A 21895-nucleotide genomic window follows, 5' to 3' on the forward strand; every position below is an offset into this window, starting at 1 on the left:
CTCTGTATGAGGTGCCACATGCAAGCCAGTAGAGACAGACAGCCACCTCGATTTTGTGGCTCCATCCATGTGGCTTTTTCCGAGGCATCTGGACCAGCAGGTTGATGGTTTCTCTGGAGAGCCTAAAGGCTGGTTTTAGGTCAGCTTCAGAGAAAAACACTCTGAGGATTGGCACGTAGTTATTTATTTGTACATACCTCTGATAAAGAAAAAAAGAAATACACACACACACACACACACACACATATATATATATATATATATATATATATATATATATATATATATATATATATATATTACTTATCATCAAATAACATTCTTAACATATTTTTTTTATTAATATCATTTTGGTATCATTTTAGTATAGGAGCAAGGAGTGGGAAGCAAGGAAAGGCCAACACAATGGTAAGTAAAAAAAGAATTAAAAAAAGGCTGTTCCATTCCTTTTAGTCTGGTTATATGTATTTCTTAAAATTATGTAGGCTACAGATGTACTAATAAACTTTATTTGATTTATTGTACAATGCTTTCCTGACTTGTTTTATCTGCAAATGTGAGTGTGAAACTTTTTTTGATACAGGTCTAAGGTAGTGCAGAGTGTACTGTAATTTAAAGGGATACTCCACTTTAAAATGAAAATTCTGTCATCATATACTCACCCTCATGTTGTTTCAAACCTGTATGAATTTATTTCTTCTGCTGAACAGAAAGGAAGATATTTAGAAGAATATCAGTAACCAGACAGTTTCTGGGGTTTTTTTTCTACTATGGAAGTCAATGGGACCAGAAACTGTCTGGTTGCTGACATTCTTCTAAATATCTTCCTTTCTGTTCAGCAGAAGAAAGAAATTCATATAGGTTTGAAACAACATGAGGGTGAATATATGATGACAGAATTTTCATTTTAAAGTGGAGTATCCCTTTAAGCTACTCAAACAAGCTATTCTATTTACCTAATCCCAATTTGGATAAGAAAACTATAAACTAGTCATTTTTCCTATTCATCCAGGGTTATCCCCTAGGATTTTGTGAGGAGGTGATGGTACTGGGGGCACAATCAACATGATCAAATGTAGCTTGACTGATGTAATTAATTGTAATACTGAGTGATGGAAAAATTGCTTTATATTAACTAGGGGTACAGTATCCCTGTTGAGAACCCTGTTTTATACCTTAACATTTCAATCTACTTGATCACATTGTTTGCCACTATTATTTAAGTTAAGTGCTGATTTAAGTCAACTTTATAAGATAATGTACTTACACAATCAGAGACAAACGCTAAAATAGCATATTGCCGTTCCATCTTCCTCCTTCTCATCCTGGTTCTCCTCATTTGTAGACGCCTTCTCAGCTCAGCAGCTTCCTCTTCTGCTTCTTGGTAAAGTATACCCATGATGACTGCTAACATTGCCCGGTCCATCTTTGACCTAACAGTTATTTAACCTTAAGTATTTGATCTTCTCCAAACAATAGACTACTTGAACGACAAACAATAGCCTGCGCTTTACCGGCGTTTTTTTTTTCCGCCGTTGGCTAGTGATGTAACGTACACAAACAAACAACAGAAGCAGAATGAAAGGAGACAGGCATTGCTTTATTGTTATGAATATACATTATTGTAGTGTACAGTTGTAGAGTAATCCCTTGAGCTGAGGGTAGGCTTGGGCGATAAAGCCTGGCTGTTATCAATAATTCTCGTTATGTTTGGGTACTGCAGACGGCGTCTGTGCGGGGGTATTATTGTGCAATACCAGCAAGAACACATCGTCTCAAACTGTCAGCAGCGTTCTGTGTGCTCGTCACCTTGTGAGTTCATTCTTCCAAGAACAACTAGCAAGAGCGTTCTCCCCAAGAACACAAGTCCGTTCTTTGCGTTCTTGGTTTTGAGAAACAGCCACTGTCTTGTTTCTCCCACAGGTAGTTCATTTGGCTGCCAGTTTATACAGCCATAGCTGTCAGTTTTTGCACATTTTCTTGATGATACTGGCTGACTATTCTCCACCATCGCAGCAGGCCTTTTTGGTTTTCTTAGACGTGCAAGGGTGTTGTTCCTGTTCAGGTTGTCTACTCTTGTTTTTAGCTGTGAGCACAAAGTGAAATGTCCACTGCCCATTATTTCTCCTCCATCAGTTCAGTCTTCAAAACTATCTGGATATTGTTCAACAATATTCTTTGCAACTAGAGGCCACTGACTCAAAGTGGGACTTAAACATATTTGTCTAATGGGTTTAACAATCACTCTGACCATGTGCCGCCTATCTCTTCTGGTCTCTGTTAGATTTGGTCTGGCCTTTTTCCAAGGTACTTGAAATGTTGAGGTCCATGAACTGTGCTGCACAGGGATAGGGTGCTGAAGTGGTGGAGTGAACTGTGAGTCCAAAGAGCCTTCTAATGCAGACACTGGTGTCAGAGTCAATGTGATCATGTTGGACGCTACAGAGTCCCTTGCCTCATTGTTCCGTTGCCCCCTATTGTCTAAAGTAAAAAATATAAAAATATAAAAAAACACAAAAGTACAGCCCTGCCACAGACAACTAAGGAAACGTGGTGGAGTAACTATAACTGTCGATTTCATTACCATAACAACATTTAGTACATTTACATCTATCTTCTTTTTATATACACTGAACAAAATTATAAACGCAACACTTTTGTTTTTGCCCCCATTTTTCATGAGCTGAACTCAAAGATCTAAGACTTTTTCTGCATTTCCTTTTGTAGTGTGGATCATTCATTGCGACATTTAAACTGATTCGCATGTTAATCTGTTCACTGATAAAATACTTCATGCTACTGTACCTTAAAATGCACATGTCGAGATCAGGAAAATCTAAATTTTCTCTCTGGGGGATGGGGGCATGCCCCTGAACCCACCTAGCAAGATCATTTTTGGGACCTCGGTATTTATAAAACCCTGCGTCGGCCCTGCACCCATAAAGACAATGATGCAGTGATCCCTTGAATAGTTGTCCAATTTTCATGTGTGGATGGACTAAGGAATAGTCACTCAAAATTCATAATTATTTTGTTGTCTCTTCCTATAGTCTGTGGGCCAGTATTACTTGCAAAAACTGCACCTCTTCTGTGGCTAAAATTAATTTCATAATGATCCTTTCTCTGTGAAGCCAAGCAGCAAAAGTTAAGTGGTAATATGCAAATACTACTGGCCCATTTTGGGGTGAACTAATATGCAAGACTAGTCTTACATGTCACTGTTTATAACACAGAGTGTTCATTCTTTGCTGGGACGCTTAAAAAAATATTGGGGGCATAAATTAAGAGTAGCCTATAGCCTACCCACTTCTCCAGGTACCACTACATCACTGAGCATATCTGATTATCAAAAATTGTTAAGTGTGTGCGTGTTGTCATGTAGGCTATAGACTGATTGTCTTAGCTTGCATCCATGAAATATTGTAATGTTATAGGCCTATTGCATATTAAGAAAATTTAGATCGGTATTGCCTTTTCGGTCACAATTTTCTTTACAGCATGCGTTTTAAACGCTTGAAGGCGAAATGTATTCGCTGGTTATTGTTGTATTGTAGGCTACTACTGATTATTAAGTAGGCTACTTTAACTCGTCAAACATTTATTTTAATATTTCCAATTCCAACATTTATTTCCCACTGGCACAAAAGTGTTAGGCTACTGAGATTTTACTGGTATGGCTATATTTGATTTTGTTCATTATATGGCTAATATTCTGGTGAATCTGTTATATTCTATTGAAGTTCAGCTATGAAATGTAAAAGATGAAATCTGAATGAAGCTGTTGATGTGAAGCAATAACTGGTGTTATTGAATATGTATGTACACTCACCTAAAGGATTATTAGGAACACCATACTAATACTGTGTTTGACCCCCTTTTGCCTTCAGAACTGCCTTAATTCTACGTGGCATTGATTCAACAAGGTGCTGAAAGCATTCTTTAGAAATGTTGGCCCATATTGATAGGATAGCATCTTGCAGTTGATGGAGATTTGTGGGATGCACATCCAGGGCATGAAGCTCCCATTCCACCACATCCCAAGATGCTCTATTGGGTTGAGATCTGGTGACTGTGGGGGCCATTTTAGTACAGTGAACTCATTGTCATGTTCAAGAATCCAATTTGAAATTATTCGAGCTTTGTGACATGGTGCATTATCCTGCTGGAAGTAGCCATCAGAGGATGGGTACATGGTGGTCATAAAGGGATGGACATGGTCAGAAACAATGCTCAGGTAGGCCGTGGCATTTAAACGATGCCCAATTGGCACTAAGGGGCCTAAAGTGTGCCAAGAAAACATCCGCCACACCATTACACCACCACCAGCAGCCTGCACAGTGGTAACAAGGCATGATGGATCCATGTTCTCATTCTGTTTACGCCAAATTCTGACTCTACCATCTGAATGTCTCAACAGAAATCGAGACTCATCAGACCAGGCAACATTTTTCCAGTCTTCAACTGTCCAATTTTGGTGAGCTCGTGCAAACTGTAGCCTCTTTTTCCTATTTGTAGTGGAGATGAGTGGTACCCGGTGGGGTCTTCTGCTGTTGTAGCCCATCCGCCTCAAGGTTGTGCGTGTTGTGGCTTCACAAATGCTTTGCTGCATACCTCGGTTGTAACGAGTGGTTATTTCAAAAGTTCAAAGTTGCTCTTCAATCAGCTTGAATCAGTCGGCCCATTCTCCTCTGACCTCTAGCATCAACAAGGCATTTTCGCCCACAGGACTGCCGCATACTGGATGTTTTTCCCTTTTCACAGCATTCTTTGTAAACCCTAGAAATGGTTGTGTGTGAAAATCCCAGTAACTGAGCAGATTGTGAAATACTCAGACCGGCCCGTCTGGCACCAACAACCATGCCACGCTAAAAATTGCTTAAATCACCTTTCTTTCCCATTCTGACATTCAGTTTGGAGTTCAGGAGATTGTCTTGATCAGGACCACACCCCTAAATGCATTGAAGCAACTGCCATGTGATTGGTTGATTAGATAATTGCATTAATGAGAAATTGAACAGGTGTTCCTAATAATCCTTTAGGTGAGTGTATAATAAAATAACAGTATAATGCTGTAGCCTACTTTATTTTACAATAGGCATATGCTTAAAACTACTGTAGTTCGTTTTACAGTAATTTTACTGTGGTATAAAATACAGAAGCTTGCTGGCTATTTGTTGCCAGTAAGTTACTGTTGACAGTGTAATGATGAATGACTACTTGTTTGAAAATTAAGCCTAAGTAAACCAATTAAAAAATATATGTTAATTTAAAAAGAATAGTTTGACTAATGAAGTTTTGGTCTAAACCAATAACTTGTGTCAATCCAACTAAACTGATTTATTTTGAATGAACTAAATTAAATTGTGTCTAAAAATGTCTTCAATTAATTAAATGAAGTAAGGGTAGCCTAATTATTTGTGTGTGTGTGTGTGTGTTTACATCAATGTGGAAAGGGACTTTCATCATATAAATATATATATATATATATATATATATATATCAAACTTAAGTAATTTTAACTTGCCAGAGAAATCAGGTTACATCTACTGACAGTTATGCTTCAGTAAAACCTAGGTATTCAGTTATAATCTGTTATCCTAAATCATTTATTTAATTTCATCAAAACAAGTCAGTGTAGATGTTACCACATGACATACATTTTCTAAGTAGAACTGACTAAACATTTTTTTCAGTGTAAAGTGTTACCCAATATTGTCCCCATATTCAGATATCCCTCCTTGATAGACTAAATGAATGTCTGGTTTGTTTGGGTTCCCGTGAAAGGAAATGAAGAAGTAAATATGTTAGCTAAACAATCTTAGTCACCAACAATAGATTTATATTTTGCATTAAAGGTGCAATGCGCAAGTCTCTGAGTTTTTGCAGAACTATGCCCCCTCTGGCGACAAGCGAAACTGCAACCAGAGGTGTGCATGCTCATGGACCACACGCACGCTTGCACGAGCACAAGCTGTTCATAACCAAAGGAGCATCAGCCGCACAAATCTTTTGTTTACAGTCATAATGTCTTCAGAGGTAATAAAGTTATAAATCTGCAAGTCATTTTAAACATGTGAAAGGAAAGGCATTTGAGTAAATTACACACTTATGTGTGAGGGGAAAACGGGGGTAGTAGAAAACTTCGGTTTTTGTTTCCATCTATCTCCATGTTGAACTGTTTTGTGTTTACTGTATCCACTTATGATTGTATTATTATGGAAACACGTTCATGAACAATATAAGTTATTACTTTGTTATTACTTTGTAAAAGCTCAAAATAATAATCATACCATACACAGTTGGTCAACAAAGTACACTCAAATGTCTCAAGGTAATATTCATAGATTATTACATCATTTGTTGTCATAGATTTGCCGTATCAGACATTAGAGACTGGGCTATATCTTACCGTTTTATCAAGAAAAAAGCCAACTGAGGATCCCGTTTGAGCCCTAGAGCAGACCGGAGATTCCAACGAACAGTATTTATATCGTTTTTACCTTTTGTACACAGCCACGTCCAAGTGATCTGAGGGCGCGGGCGCTTCCTAGTGTGTGCAGACCGGAGATCTCTCCATTTGTTGAAAGCCTTCCCGATGTTGACTCTCGTCTTATTCCGACGCCTGTGGCACTAGACAAAAGTTTTCTTTTCTTTGTCTTACGTGGAGTTTGCGTTGGGGTTTGGAATGAACTACAAGCCGGTCTCTTTGAATCCATCTTCTACTTTTGTCTAAAGTTGACTAAAGTTTTGTCGCTCGAGTTGTCTTCGCTGATATGGAGAATGGCGACGAATACACAAACCTGCCAGACATAGCCAGGTGAGCGTGAACGCACATGACGTCACGCCCAGTCTCAAATTCCGTCCCGAATCCCTCTTATTTATTTTACTGTACAGAATTATAGAGGCAATCGCAGTGATCAGAGAAGGGCTCATTCAGCCCATCAGGCAATTGTTTAAGCATGTATGGGTTAGAAAAACTGGTATTTTTAACATGAAATGTTGCGCAATGCACCTTTAAGGAAAGCTGAGGCTAAAGCAATCATAGACCAAAGATCAAACTCAAAGAAAAATATGGCAGGGATATTGGGATATTAATGACACAGGAAGACTTTTGTATAATATTCAAAGCTCTGTTGGTTTTGAAAGAGAGATGGTTAAAAATCAAACTGAAGAAAGGGTTATCATCACTCATCTCACAGGATACTTCACACAAGACACTTAATTTAGCCTATTAGATAGACATACAAATGGAATGTGCTTACATTGCAATTAACTAGAATCTTTCCAACATTTGATTATGGATTGTTGTGCAGTGCATATGAAAAGGAAAGAGATTTTTTTTTAAAGTGAAAACTTTACATCCTTGGAGCAGCACTGAGGAAATACACATTTAATTAAACTTTTGAAAGAAACAGGCCTGATGGAGCAAGTATAAAAGTTTATGGTAAATATTATTATTTTAATTATTATTATTTTGCCTTCTTCCCCCTTATCCTGCCAAATCTTCTGATCCACACTCCTGTCCAGTAGATGACAGTAAAGCACCTTTAAGCTGGTTTGCCATCCGCCAAGAAAACCTAAGAAGAAGAAGAAGAGGAAGAAATAGTAGAAAACGAAGAAGAACAACACAAAAACAAGAAAGAAATGGTTTCGGAAATAGTGTCGTTGTTTGCGTTTTCACATCTAACACCAATTACTGTATCCTTTCATACTTAAAGCTTGTTACCATTCAATGCCTGTTCAGGGGATGAGTACCCTTTGAACAGTGACCCACTTTCTTCTTCAGTCAGTCGAAAGTTAGATGGATGTTTGTGATTAGATGTATGGATGCTAACAGAGGAAAGTCATGGCTATAGCGCACGCCGCCACAGAGTACGTGTTCTCGGATTTCGTGCTGAAGGAGCCCGCGTCCGAGAACAAGTATAAAGGCATCAGGTTAGATCTGGCTCTGGATAAGATGGTCACCTGTGTCGCGGTGGGTCTGCCTCTGCTTCTCATCTCTCTAGCCTTCGCTCAGGAAGTGTCTGTCGGTATGTGCTTTTCTCACACTCATCATCAGAGATCTTACTACTTACTTTTTCAGATTTCTTTTTGAAACTGTTACAATTTCCAACTGTTGATGCCGATATGTTCAGTGTTAAGTGCAGTAAATGCATATGACTTGAACTGCATTTTGTATTTTCCCTTAGTATTTTATCCTATGCTTTTGTTTTATACAATATTTTTTTTGTATTGCATAAGCAATGACATATCAGTTTCCACATTGACTAAAATGCCCCCTCCCCCGGGTTAAGTTAAGTTAAGTTAAAAAACAGGTTAAGTTATTTAAATATATGTAAATGCTTCAGAGTTATTTGGCGCATGGCCTTTTGATGAAGCTCCAGTGTGTGACAGCACAGATTATGAATGTTATGTTATTACATCAGGTTATATAATTATATATCTATGAACTATAAAAGCGATGTTTGTTGTATTTTATCTCACATAATTAACATTTTGTCATCTCACACATCTGCATTCAAAAGTTTTAATGTATTTTTATATAATCTCTGTAATACATCAAGTTCTGAAAGTATGGCATGAAGATTAAACATTGATTGAAATTTAAAAATTGCAGAACAGCCCAGTAGTACAGTTTACACTGTAGATACTGGTAGCCAGTGGTTAAATTGGCTTTTATAGGAAGGGGGAGCCGTAAAATGACTTGTGAATGTGTTTTTACACCGAAGGGGCTCTTTTTCCAGTATTAATGTGTAAGGTAGGGAGTAGTTATTCAAAAAAAGAGAAATACTTTACAATTCACTTACTTTATTATTATTTTTTACCTTTAATGTTAAAAGGCAGGCAACGGATTTCACCCTTGGAAAATGTATGAAATTGGACATGTTTGAAAATATTGGTTGGCAAATATGTAAACATCTTTTTAAACTAGAAAATTATGTTGATTTGAGAGAATCAGGGCCCATTTCTTTTTTAATCTCTTTTCAATTTCTTTTATGTTATGTTTGATTTAATCACACCGACGCAGGGTTTTATACATAAGAAGGTCCCAAAAATGATCCTACTAGGGGGGTTGGTTACTAAATATCACCTTTTTTTATATATATATATATATATATATATATATATATATAAATAAGTGTCTTGATGTGGTCAGTAGGCATGAAGATGAGGGAGATTCAAAAACAAAAGAGGCTTTATTAATTATCCAAACACTCTGAATGAACACGCAGGAGAACAACGCAAACCACAAACAGTGCATAAACGAGAACTGACAAAGTACAACTGAAACACAGGGCTATATAAACAGCGGTAGAACAAAGGAAAGTAAACTAGACTAAACAAACGAGGACATAATCAGTAACCAGTGAAACCAAAACTAAACAGAGCGAGGAACAACAGAATGTCAAAATAAGGTTCCACATAACGGAACATAAACCTGACATTAAGCTTGTTGGGCTAATGTTTGTACAGCAGTCAGGCTTTCTTGGACTGCTGATGGTTCACCAGTATCAGCGCAGCTTTGTCTCAGCTGCTTCTAGACTGGCTGTCAGTCAGATGTCAGCCACTTGGTGGCGGTAAGGGACCATTCGTTCAAGTAATACATGTATTCAAAAACACTGATTCATTCATGAATTTTAAAAAAAGTTTTGAAATTATTTTAATTATTTTTCTATTTTTGTAAGAATAAAGGATGTTTACATGAAAATGCTAAGCAGGTGTAGTGATTAGGTCATTCTAAAATGCTACAAATAACATTTCTGCCTAATCATATAACCAAAATCTACATTAGATTATTAATATATCATAAATACATACATGGAGTATTAATATCATAAATTGTCATGAGTCGCTTGATTCTAATTGTAGCTATAATAAGAAAAAAAATAGTTTTCTGGAAGGATTTTTGATAATAGGTGGGTATGTAAATAGGAATCAAAGGGATGTGGATGGTCAAAGCATGTAATGCCAGAGTAAAGTAATGCCACAACTTGCATTTGACAATGATCTATTCTCAATAAATGGCAATAATTCCAGCTTCTAAATGTAAGCTTTTCTATTTTTCAAGCTAGTTTGCTGCAATGGTGACGTCACGTGCACGGACAAGTCTTGAATATTACGAAAATGAATCTATGGTTGGATTGGTGGATTTCAAATCAGTAGGGGTTGAGGCAACACAAATAATGTTGTAACAAGCTGTTTTATGGATGGTAACTGTAATATTATTACTGAATTAGTAGTAAATAGATTGGCATTACTGCCCAACACTGATGAAGATCAATATTTCACAATGCATTTCTGTCTCACTCTCAAAAAAACACACACACTTATTCTCCATCTACTGTAAAACTGTTGATTCTCTTTTTTTCTAGGTACACAGATAAGTTGTTTCCCCCCTACAAAGTTCTCGTGGCGTCAGGCTGGTTATGTGGACTCGTACTGCTGGGCGGCAGTGCAAACACAGGACACGGGAGGCCTGCCACTGTGGCTGCACAAGGTAAAGCCATAAACACATGTTCTCACACTTTTTACCAAGCTGTCCATAGTGTTGAAGTCTAGGGCTGTCACGATTACTCGATTAAAAAAACATCCTACATTACCTGTGTCGAGTAATCGGTAAAATTCCACAAGCGATGTATTTCGCTGACATTTACATTTATTCATTTTTGCAGTGATTAATGTGATTATGAAATCACAAAGGCTGTGGTTTAATTAAAAATATTTACACATGTACAGCTAATCACACTGTGCATTTGGAAATGCAACTTGCAACTAATGGGAAGCATTTATAAGTTTTCCATCAAAATAGAAGCTTGATTGTTTAACATAAAAAAAAAAATAAAAAAAAAATGATTATGGTAACGCTTAGGGGTGTAACGATACACGTATTCGTATTGAACCGTTCGGTACGAGGCTTTCGGTTCGGTACGCATTACAAACCGCATGGTTCGTTGGACCATTTTTCCTGCTGACCAAAATTTCGTTATTTCACATGTCTCTCATAATGTAAAGAGACACTGGCACCACAACATTGCCCAACATCAAATGACAAACGTAATGAAAGCGGAACGAAACTGCGCTACTCCTTATTTTGTGCTTCACGGAGCGTTTGTCAGTTTGGACCAGTGCAGCGCGAGCCGATCTTGATCAAGCGACACTGCCACTACACAGCGCTAATAAGAGATCCAGTCAAGAAAGCATTTGAATTCGCCACTGAAGTAATAACATCGCTGCGAGATCTAGTGAGAAGCATTCACATTTCTCCGTTATTAACGGATCAAACAGCGCTGACGTCTAAACCAGGAAGAAACACTGTGCTTTCAAGTAATGTAACGTCGGTTTTATTTCGACATTATGAATAAAATTGCTGCCCTCAAATGTTAATCTGAACTAAAATAAACCTTTGTTTATTACTACTACAATATTACGTTTCATTCTTTTTATAAGGATCTGTTTTTGTTTTATATTTTCTCCTAAGAAGAGTCAAGTATAGCTCCATTGCTCAACGTAAAAAATGACCATACTTTAAGATGTTAGTTTTAATTAAAAAAAATTTAAATCAAGGAAATTTCTCTGGCATTTCTTTCTTTTTGCTGTATCGGAAATGTACCGAACCGTGACACCAGTGTATCGTATCGAACCGAACTGTGAATTTTGTGAACCGTTACACCCCTAGTAACGCTTTATTTTGATGGTCCCCTTGAAAACAATAATTCATTTACCTTGTTGATTAAATGTGGAATTTGTGCATTACTCAAATAAAATGTTAAAATAATGTTTTTCTCAACATACAGAAGTATAAAGAGGCTTAAGAGATTAGTCATAGAATTCACAAAATCCACCTTCACCTCATAATAATAATAATAATATAATAAAGAAAAATGAAATCATGATGTTAAAAATGATAATTAATGTGTTTTAGGACAAATGAGCCTTTAAAATGGACCCCCTCTCCCTCTCTCTGCAGTTTTTTCCTTATATCCTGTTGCTGGTGGCAGTATCAGTTTACATGCCAGCGTTGTTTTGGCGGTTCACAGGAGCTCCTATGCTTTCTTCTGATCTGACCTTTATAATGGAAGAACTGGACCGTTCCTACAACAGAGCCATTAAACTGGCCAAATGCTGTCACGCTGCAGGAAAACAGGACCCACTGTCAGCCCGTGTGGACTCATACAGGTGAACTGAACACGCAAAGAGCAGAGAAAATGCCTGGTGGTCCTTCGTGACGTTTCAGGGTGGTTGGGTTCACACTGCACAGACCTGTCACACACTCACATGGCTTCACTCTGTGAGAGTTATTGGCACGCATACACAAACTAACCTTCTATCAGTAACTTTCTATAAATATTTCTGGCATTTTCACACTTTTTTTTTTTAACCATAATCTCTCACCAATCGTTCCTATTACATTCCTGTAACATTTAAATACTGTGATGCCTGCATCTTTTTTTTCTTCTTTAGCTCTGTGATAGACGTTACCGAGAGCTGCTTTAAATATCCTCTGGTGGAACAATACTTGAGGACCAAACGCTTCTCTCGAGGATTACTGATCCGATACCTCGTCTGCCGCGCCGTCACTTTCTTGGCCCTCATATTAGCCTGCATCTACCTTTGCTATTACATCCGTCTCTCCATCACAGATGAGTTTCAGTGTGACATTCGATCTGGCGTGGTAATCAACGACTCCTCAGTCCCTCCGGCCATGCAGTGCAAGCTAGTTGCCGTGGGCATCTTTCAGCTCCTGAGCTACATAAATCTGTGTGTGTATTTGCTGCTTTTGCCCGTGTGCTTGTACGCCATGTTGGTTCCATTCAGAAGGACCATGGGGTTCTTGAAGCCTTACGAGATGTTGCCCACGTTAGGGGTAATGCAGTTTGGACAGGTGACCTGGGATGATCTTGCGTTATATCTGCTGTTTCTGGAAGAGAACCTCAGTGAGCTGAAGAGTTATAAGTGCCTGAAGGTGTGTTGATCAGGTTTGCTCTATTTGTTGCGTAGACTCTGGATACGGGGAGTTCATTTAAATTAACTTTTAATTGGTTGATTTAAACAATTTTTCATTTATATCAATTATGTAATTACATAGAAAAGTGTCAGGCTAAAGGGCCTTTCACACTGAGCGCGATTAAGCGATGCAAATGTCATCATGATGATGCCCTTGAATCGAAACAATAGATCCCTATGAAGCTGTTCACACTGGGCGCGATCGATCGCAGCGTGACCAGTGTTGTCAACTATTTTCAAAGGAAAGTAGCTAAAGCCTGCCCAAAAAGTCGCTAAATGTCGCTAGATGGCGTCATGATGACGTCATCACGTCACTCTTGCATTCTGCCGGCCTAATGTGTTTTCTTGCCTAATCCGTGCTCACATACTGTATTTTAATATAATAAAATAAATATAATATAATACAATATAGTCGAATGTCCAATAAAGCTGTTCTCATTTGCTATGTTTTCATTGAGAGAGTTTGCAAACTGGATGAACTAAAGCTCTGCGATTAGTGAGTAATACAAGTGATACGCACAATAGAAGAATGGAAATTAAAATGGTTGAACTAATTTCTTTAAATATAAAACAAAAGAGAAGCAGATATGTGATGCGTCCATTCACGTCTGTCAGATAGATTTGCCGCTAGTCGCTTTTTTGAAAAAAAGTCACTAAGTTGGCAACACTGAGCGTGACGAAGCAAGATTTTTTGAGCAGTGTGTCGATTCTTTTCTTCATCGCCCCGCGATGAAACGAACCGTCCAATTAGATTTGAGCTTATCTGAACCTCTGCTGTTACACAAAAGTGTGAGAGTGGTGGTGCTGGAAGAGAGAAGAGAATGATGTTGAGTGCTATTGGTGTCTGAGAACAGATTTAATCTTACATGTTCTTTATACAGATTATCATTTTCTATTCATTTTCCATGAGTCCGAGAGCTCATTCGCTCTAGAGCTGTCAATCAGATTATGCGATCATAACTCCTGCCCTTCCGAAAGACGACGTTGTGTTCATTTCTGAGTTCCGCACGGTTCTGCACAGAAGCAACTAAGAGAAACGTTTCTACAGATGAAACATAAAGGCAGATAATGTTCTGTAAGTGTTTTTCATGCGGTATTTTTCATATCAATAAAGAACGAGAAATGCTAAGCATGGGTAGCATTCAGTTTGTTGTAAACCACTACGATTAATGTACTTCTGCCCGTTATCTAATTAAAATCCACTCAATGATTACACACACTCAATGATGGTTTCTGTGTTGTACCAAACTTTATGTTAATTTACTGTTGTATGTTGTGCAGCGGACGAGGTTAAAGCCAAATGGGAAAACCTACGAGATAAATACATGAGGAAAAATGTATTGGTGGTCAGTGCCCGCTATCGTACAGGCGTGAAGGCAATCAATCGGTTCACGTTCAATGAGAAAGCTCTGTTCGTCTGCGATTCGCTTAGCTTTATCGCATCGTGCTCAGTGTGAAAGGGCCTTAACACTATCAGCTCTGATTGGTGGGTATCAGAACATCTGCATATTTGAAACTTTGGTAACACTTTATTTTGATGGTCCCTTTTGAACATTCTGTAACTTTGCAACAACTAACTCTTATTAGAGTATTAGTAGACTGTCTTAATATCTTCCAACTCTTTATTGTGATGGTCCTCCAACAGACACTCTACTGACTATAATTAACTTTGCTTTAACTTATTCTAACCCTACCAGTCTACTAGTACTCTACTAACACTCTAATGAGAGTTAGTAGACATGTAGGTGCAACATTACTTATAGTCGACAGAATGTGTTAAAGGGACCATCAAAATAAAGTGAGACCGAAACTTCAGATTCAGTTCCATTTGGCGGCAAAGACTTCAAATCAAATGCTTCATCAAATGCACTGATGAATTTGGCTTTTATCATCTTATAATCTTAAGGCAGTTCATCCAATTACTATAAAAGCACTGTTCCTTAATTTACAGATTAGTTATAGTAAATTTGTGTTCTTGAATTTATAAGTAATTTCAATGTGAAGTGAATATAGTTAAGAAGTTACCATACTTTAAGCATTAATAAATTGTATTAATGCATTTGTTTAAATTTATATTGACTATTATTCTGGATATTTGATATTTTAAAACTGATTGAATGAATCAGATCTATTGTTTGACTCTCAGATTTTTTATTTATTTTGGTTTCCTAGAGAATGTCTTGTAATGTGTGTGCTCTATGTATGCAGGTGTTAGAGCTGATAAAAGAAGGGGGAGACGAGTCTTTTGACACCATGCTGCTGTTGCAGACACTGGGACAGGTTAAAACAGATGTGGTGGACGGCAGATTGCTAGAAAAGAACAGGAAAGTCTCCAGCAACATCAATGGTGACACAGAGATGAAAGGTATGTGTTTTTGCTGATTACTGTTACTATTTGATTTACATATAAATTCTCAAATTAAAACAGGCATTGTCTCTCTGAAGATGCCTGTGTTACCGAAAAAGGAGCGGTCATTGGAAGTGTTTCTTATATGGCAAAAAAAATAGGGCTCACAAGGCATTTAAGAGGGCAGCACATTCTAGTGAAGTTTTCCCAAAGATGCTGATAATGTGAAAATAGAAAGTGTATTACCCTGGCCTGTTGATATTCTGGTTTATGTTAGCTTACATGCTATCCATCATGCCATGCCCAATTCAAATCAAAGTTGGATATCCACTTTGTATGCTCTTTTGATTCAAATCACACACTTTCAGTCAAATACTTTATTTAACTTTAAAATTAAAAGACAATTTATCAGGATTTTTGCTTTTATTCTGGTCAGGTTTATTGCTATGTATTATTGCAATTGTGGTGTTGTTTATCCACTGAATTAAGTATATGCTACAGCAGCTTCTCAAACCCCCCACTACTGCACATTTTGTAGGTCTCCAACATGTGTGGAGGTGGGGGTCTTCAGGATGGGTTTGAGAAGCACTGGGCTACAGGAAGATGCTCTGAGAGATGCCCAAAATAATATTGTTTTGGTTCATCTTTGAAACACAAACTAACATATTTTGATGAAATTTAAGAGATTTCTGACCCTCCATTGACCGTCCAAGCAACTAGTCAAGTCAAGTCACCTTTATTTATATAGCGCTTTTTACAATACAAATTGTATCAAAGCAGCTTCACAGTGATAACATGAAAATAATACAACAAAGTTTGTTTCTAGAAGAAAATTGCATCATCGTCCACCTTAAGTAAGGCAGATCAATAATATTGTTGAATATTAAATGTCCCCAACTAAGCAAGCCAAAGGCCCAGGCAACAGTGGCAAGGAACCTATGGAGCTTATAATATGACAAAATGATTTGAATTTGAATTGTGTAAATTTGAATTATTTGCAAGTGTAATCTAACAAAATTGAATTTTAGGTGGTAGTTTAAATAGTTCTGAATTAGATTTTTTTTAAACGAATATTGAACATTTGAAATTTAACAAATTGAAATGTTTTTATGGCTGAATTTTATAGACATGTATTTTTTTTTTGTTCTGAATTCGTATACTGCAAATATTACTGCAAGTATACTGCAAATATTCAGTTTTAAAAAAATACAGATTGAAGTTTTCGAGATGAAGAAATTCGGAACTTCAAATTCAGTTTTCTAAAATTCAAGTTCAAAAATTCAAATTCAAAAATTCAGATCTTACAGAAAGTAGGTCACAGGTCATCCACAGGGAAGAGTAAAGGATCTCAGATAAGTCGAACAGAGCATTTTGGCTGCACTGCAGTAGTTTTCTGCCGCAAACGCGGTGGTGGTTCAAGAGAATCCGTGTATCTTTCGTTCAGTCGTTTTTTAATTTAATATTAAGAGTAGAAAAATGAGAAAACAGCTTGAGTATTAGATTTCTAATATTCTAGTAATAATAGTCCGCTGCAGCAGTTGCACGGAGCTTACAAAACGCGTGTATTGCAACTATAGGCTACATTTAATTTTCTCATCAAACAACTAGACTAACGAATGGCTCGGTACAACAGAAGAGCTTAGAAAGGGCTTTTTCTCTGTGTAGACCAGCAGTTGGTCTGAATTTGCTATAACCTATAGCCCAGGGGTGGGCAAACTTTTTGGCTCAAGGGCCACACTGGGTTTTAAAATTTGACAGAGGGCCGGCCCAGTAGCAGATTATGAAACACGATCTCATGAAAGTGCGTATCTATACCACAAATTTTATTTCTCGTGCCATTTATACGCCAAATATATATATATTTTTTTGTGTGCATATGCTGCGCACTGTAAAACCCTTGGTTAGGATTAGGGGTGCGGAGTGCGTGCCTATTACACGCCATTAAAGGGATAGTTTGCCCAAAAATGAAATTCTGTCATCATTTACTCACCCTCAAGTTGTTTCAAACCTGTATGAATTTCTTTTTTCTGCTGAACACAAACAGTTGATGGACCCCATTGACTTCCATAGTAGGAAAAAAAATACTATGGAAGTCAATGGGGTCCATCAACTGTTTGGTTACCGACATTTTTCAAAATATCTTCTTTTGTGTTCAGCAGAAAAAAGAAATTCATACAGGTTTGAAACAACTTGAGGGTGAGTAACTGATGACCGAATTTTCATTTTTGGGCGAACTATCCCTTTAAGTGCATATCATATGCACGCGAAAACTGCGTTTCATAAGAACTACAAATACAATTCGTGGTATTCGCACTTTCATGAGATAGGGCTGAGCAAACACATTTATGTTGTGGCAACCCTGCGCGAAATTCAACAACTGAGAGACGACAATAAATTTTTTATGCTAGATATCCCCCATTTAGCATGTTATGTTTTGAGGTTAATTTTTAATTAGTCAGATGTTCGATAATTATAGCCTATACTTTTAAAATATTGTTTATCCTTATTATTATTTAATGGGCCTTACCGTAAATTAGAAACAAAACACCTAAGTGTACACTTAGAAGAGTAAAAATGACAGAAGGTTACGTTAATTCAACTTTATTAAAACTGCATGGCAATCAATTTGCACTTCCAAAAGTCATACATTTGTGGGGAAAAAACGAAATAAACGAATATACAAATTTATTTTAAGTATAATAAAATAAAACATAAAAAGCAAAGGCAGATCAGAACATTTAATGAACAAAACCGGAGCCAGGCGATAAAGGTCGGTAAACGGAATCAGTCAGGAGGATACATCCACAAATCCAGAGTAGCAAAACTAAATAGCAGACAAATCAAAGGAAAAACTAAACATGTGTGCAAGCGGTTACCAAACATTTTTTTCTCTGTGAGTTTTCAAAAAAGGAAAAAACATTAACGTGCACCAAGTCTATGCGCTTAAATTGCTGTCTGTTTGGTTTCCATGGTGACACGTCTAGCTTGTTACGTGACACACCGCAGCCACAACAGCGCTGAATGAATGGTGATCTGCTTTTATGTCATTTTTCCTTTTTTACATTTGTTATATGGCATGAAATATCTGATATTCCGATTGTCAAATATATGCAACGCAGTATATAACGCAAAGTATTGCAAGAAAAAGGCAAAATGAATGCGATCTTAAGACAATTTTTTAAATACTCGACGGGCCGGATTAAACAGCCTAACGGGCCGTATGTGGCCCGCGGGCCGTAGTTTGCCCACCCCTGCTATAGCCTATTTTTCGGACTGTAGGCCAAGTTATGTTTTATCATGAAACACGCTGTGATTTATTCCAAAGTGACTCAGGCATATATAATGCATTTAACGTTAAATAATCTAAATGTTGACTTTCAAAAGTAGGCGCGCCAAGAAGGCTATTCTCTGTATTTTGGTTCATTTTTGGTGAGCGCCAGAAAGATCTAAAGAGACCGAGACGCGCTAAAGCAGCGCATCATGTTGTTTTATTTATTTTTCAATGACATGATATTTTGTAGTCATTTTGAATGTACACAAATAAAAATATACATTTTACTGTTTCAAATGATGTCATATTATCTGTATGACTATAAATAACAGAGTATTAAGTTATTTCCCAGCAGTGGAACAAATCCAAGTGATGGCGCTCGCGCATCGCGCTCTCACACAACATAGTAGGCTATCAGTTCTGGCGTTGCTTCATATCGCAGACTGCTCATTATCAAAATAAAACACAGTCAACCAAACATATAAAAAGTTATTCTGCCTAATTTAATTGGTCTGTTGCACAATATAAAGGGCAAGCTGTGCCGCACACAGTCCTACTCCAAACATTTCCCTTGTGTGAAGACGCTGATTTAGCCTATACGTGTATTTTGGGACTTTAAATGGAGGGACAGAAATCTCTCAGGTTTTACAAAAATATCTTAATTTGTGTTTGGAAGTTTAACGAATATCGCAAATCATATTGTTTACATCAACGAGACATGTTGCATTTTTGTATCGCAATTTAACGATGTATTGTTAAACCCCTAGTAAAAAAAAATTGTATCCATGTGTTTCCTCAGAGATTTCTCCACTGATGCAGGGGGACTGCTTGAAAAAAGATGAAGATGAGAAGGTTGTGCGCCAGAGGGTGATCTGAATTGCCCATTTACAGTCTGTGGTGACCGCCTGCATCATACTGAGGCTCCTAACTTCTGGAAAGAATGGAGGAATACAATTTGGGCTAAAAGAGGAAAACTGTGGAAGTTTCGTCTTTTCATAAATGCATAACTAAGTTTTGAGCACATCCTAAAGACTTTCAGTGAATTTAAGGTCTGGGCTCAGAGGAGCCAGTTCATATGTAAACTATTTCCTTGCTCCTCCCAACCATTCTTTTACATTTTGTGCTTGATGAATCTTGAATTTGACATCATGGAATATGTTCCTGTTGCATAACATATAACATGCTAGAAACAATAATCACTGCAATGATGATCCAATCATAGACTCTCAAGCATTTTCCTATTTAAATCTAAACGGCGACATTTTTTCTTCTTCTTTTTTAATGGCCAGGCAGTGCATTTACATGCATGTTTACATTGTCACCCATAATTGCAACTCAAAATAATCAGTTGAAGCTGTCTGAGCATTGGCTGATTCTTTCAGTCTAAGGTAATGGGGAAAAAATTAATAAACTGAAAGAAAATGTTAACCTACAGAGCTTCTCTTTGAAATATGAATTGTGGAAAGAGATATTAATTAAAATATTAGACCATGGGTCATCTGGGGTTTCTGCCAAAAAATGATACTGACCTTTTTTTTAGCCTTTCTGAATTCATTTTTTTTTTTTTTTTAGAGAAGATTTATATTCTCTCTGCTCTGGAAATAAAGTTGATTGGTTTTTACACTAGTTTTGGAGTTCTTTCATCATTTACTTTCCTTATGTACAGTTGTCATAAGTTTACATACTGTACATATTACAGAATCGGTAAAATGTTAAAAATAAAAATAAATAAGAGGGATTATAAAAATTGCTGCTTGTTTATTTAGTACTAACCTGAATGGTAACTTTATAATAATGTTCAGTTGTAAGTCATTTATAAGTGGTTAGTTAATGATGAACTAATCATTTACAAAACATTCATAAATGAGCAGCAAGTGACATACTAACATTTTCCATTACAAGTCATTTACAAGTGATTAGTAAATGATTAACTAATTATTTACGAAACATGACTATGGCTTCATAAATGATTAATATGTTAATTATTGTTTGTTTTGTATATTCAGTTGTAAGACATTTACAATTGATTAGTTAATGATTAACTAATCATTTACAAAATGTGAATATGCATTTCATAAATGTTTAATAAATTATGTAAAAAAAAAAAAAATTGTATGCATGTAGCAATTAAAGGGTGCAGAAAGTGTTGTAAATGCCTTGTATACACGTACAGATCATTTGTATTATCAATGATGTGTAAATGCATGAATAAATAATTTACAACACTTTCTGCATCCCCTAATCTAAAGTGTAAACTATTCATAACTTGTAAATGTGTTACACATCATTCATTACACAATTACATTTTCAACTTAAACCATTATAAATTTTTAATGCTTTGGAGCACCTGTTAGCCAGCACCCCCGCTTTTGAAAAAATCCCAATAAATGGCATACCCAAACTAAAACAGATACAGTTCATGGACCCTTTCCACTAAAAGCATAAGTATAGTCTTATTTGAAATAAGACACTTGGCAGTTTATTGTGAAGTCAGAATTAATTATTGTCACAATGAAAAAAAAAAAAAAATAATAATAATAATAATAATAATGATATATATATATATATATATATATATATATATATATATATATATATATATATATATATAAATAGCTTCAAAGTTTTGTAAAGTTATTAGAAATGTGTTTGTATGAAATTGGATTTATGAAGTTGGCATTGTTTTAAAGGGGCTATATGCAACTGTTTCCCCAAAATAAACGTAACAATAGCCTTTTTATTTGACCATGTATGACTCAAACATCTCCTGATGAGCATACTGACACCTTGTCAGCTCACAGTGGGTGCACCTATAAGCCTGTATCCTATTTTTCCTATTTTCTGTCGGGTCGGATTTTTCGCGCGCTGTCTGCGGATGTGACGTCAAGCGCGTTCATGTTAAACGTTTCAGATCACTCTGCCACCACCGCTAGTCAGCAAACAAACTTAGTTTCTCAAACAATATATGTATTTGACTGTTCTTACCTCTGTAAACATAATGTTGACTTCTTTGCAGCGGATGACTTGTGAAGTGTGCACGTACGAGAGCGAGCAGAAAGGAAGAGCAGTTCCGTTTATTGGCCACAGGTGTATAGCCCCTTTAATCTAGAAATGCACTGCAGTAAAGCCAAATAACTGACTATGTTACATTTCAAATCTGAAGATGATAAGTCTAAAACTCAAGATCATGTCATGTGACTTTATTTTGAGAAGACTCTAAAATGCTAATTGATGTTTATTGTCATTGTCTAAGCATCCATTCAGTGTTTGTC

At 36.7% G+C, this 21895-nt stretch overlaps 1 protein-coding gene across 1 annotated transcript; it reads left to right on the forward strand.

Moving 5' to 3' along the window:
• The first annotated feature begins 7543 nt into the window (after window positions 1-7543).
• On the forward strand, window positions 7544-20249 carry panx1a (pannexin 1a). Its single transcript, XM_084127599.1, has 6 exons — window positions 7544-8030; window positions 10374-10498; window positions 11969-12177; window positions 12463-12964; window positions 15214-15370; window positions 19423-20249. The coding sequence occupies exons 1-6, from the start codon at window positions 7847-7849 to the stop codon at window positions 19497-19499; spliced, it is 1254 nt and encodes a 417-aa protein (XP_083983725.1). The 5' UTR covers window positions 7544-7846; the 3' UTR covers window positions 19500-20249.
• Window positions 20250-21895: the final 1646 nt, after the last annotated feature.

Source organism: Abramis brama, assembly GCF_963993115.1.
Source record: "Abramis brama genome assembly, chromosome: 10".
NCBI classification, from domain to species: Eukaryota; Metazoa; Chordata; class Actinopteri; order Cypriniformes; family Leuciscidae; genus Abramis; species Abramis brama.

What these genes read in the sequence shown, in the direction of transcription:
- panx1a (XM_084127599.1), top strand. Translation starts at nt 7,847, where the DNA reads ATGGCTATAGCGCACGCCGCCACAGAGTACGTGTTCTCGGATTTCGTG. An exon ending in AGAGTTATAAGTGCCTGAAG is followed by an intron (nt 12,965 to 15,213) that starts GTGTGTTGATCA and finishes CTATGTATGCAG; the next exon opens with GTGTTAGAGCTGATAAAAGA. An exon ending in TGGTGACACAGAGATGAAAG is followed by an intron (nt 15,371 to 19,422) that starts GTATGTGTTTTT and finishes GTGTTTCCTCAG; the next exon opens with AGATTTCTCCACTGATGCAG.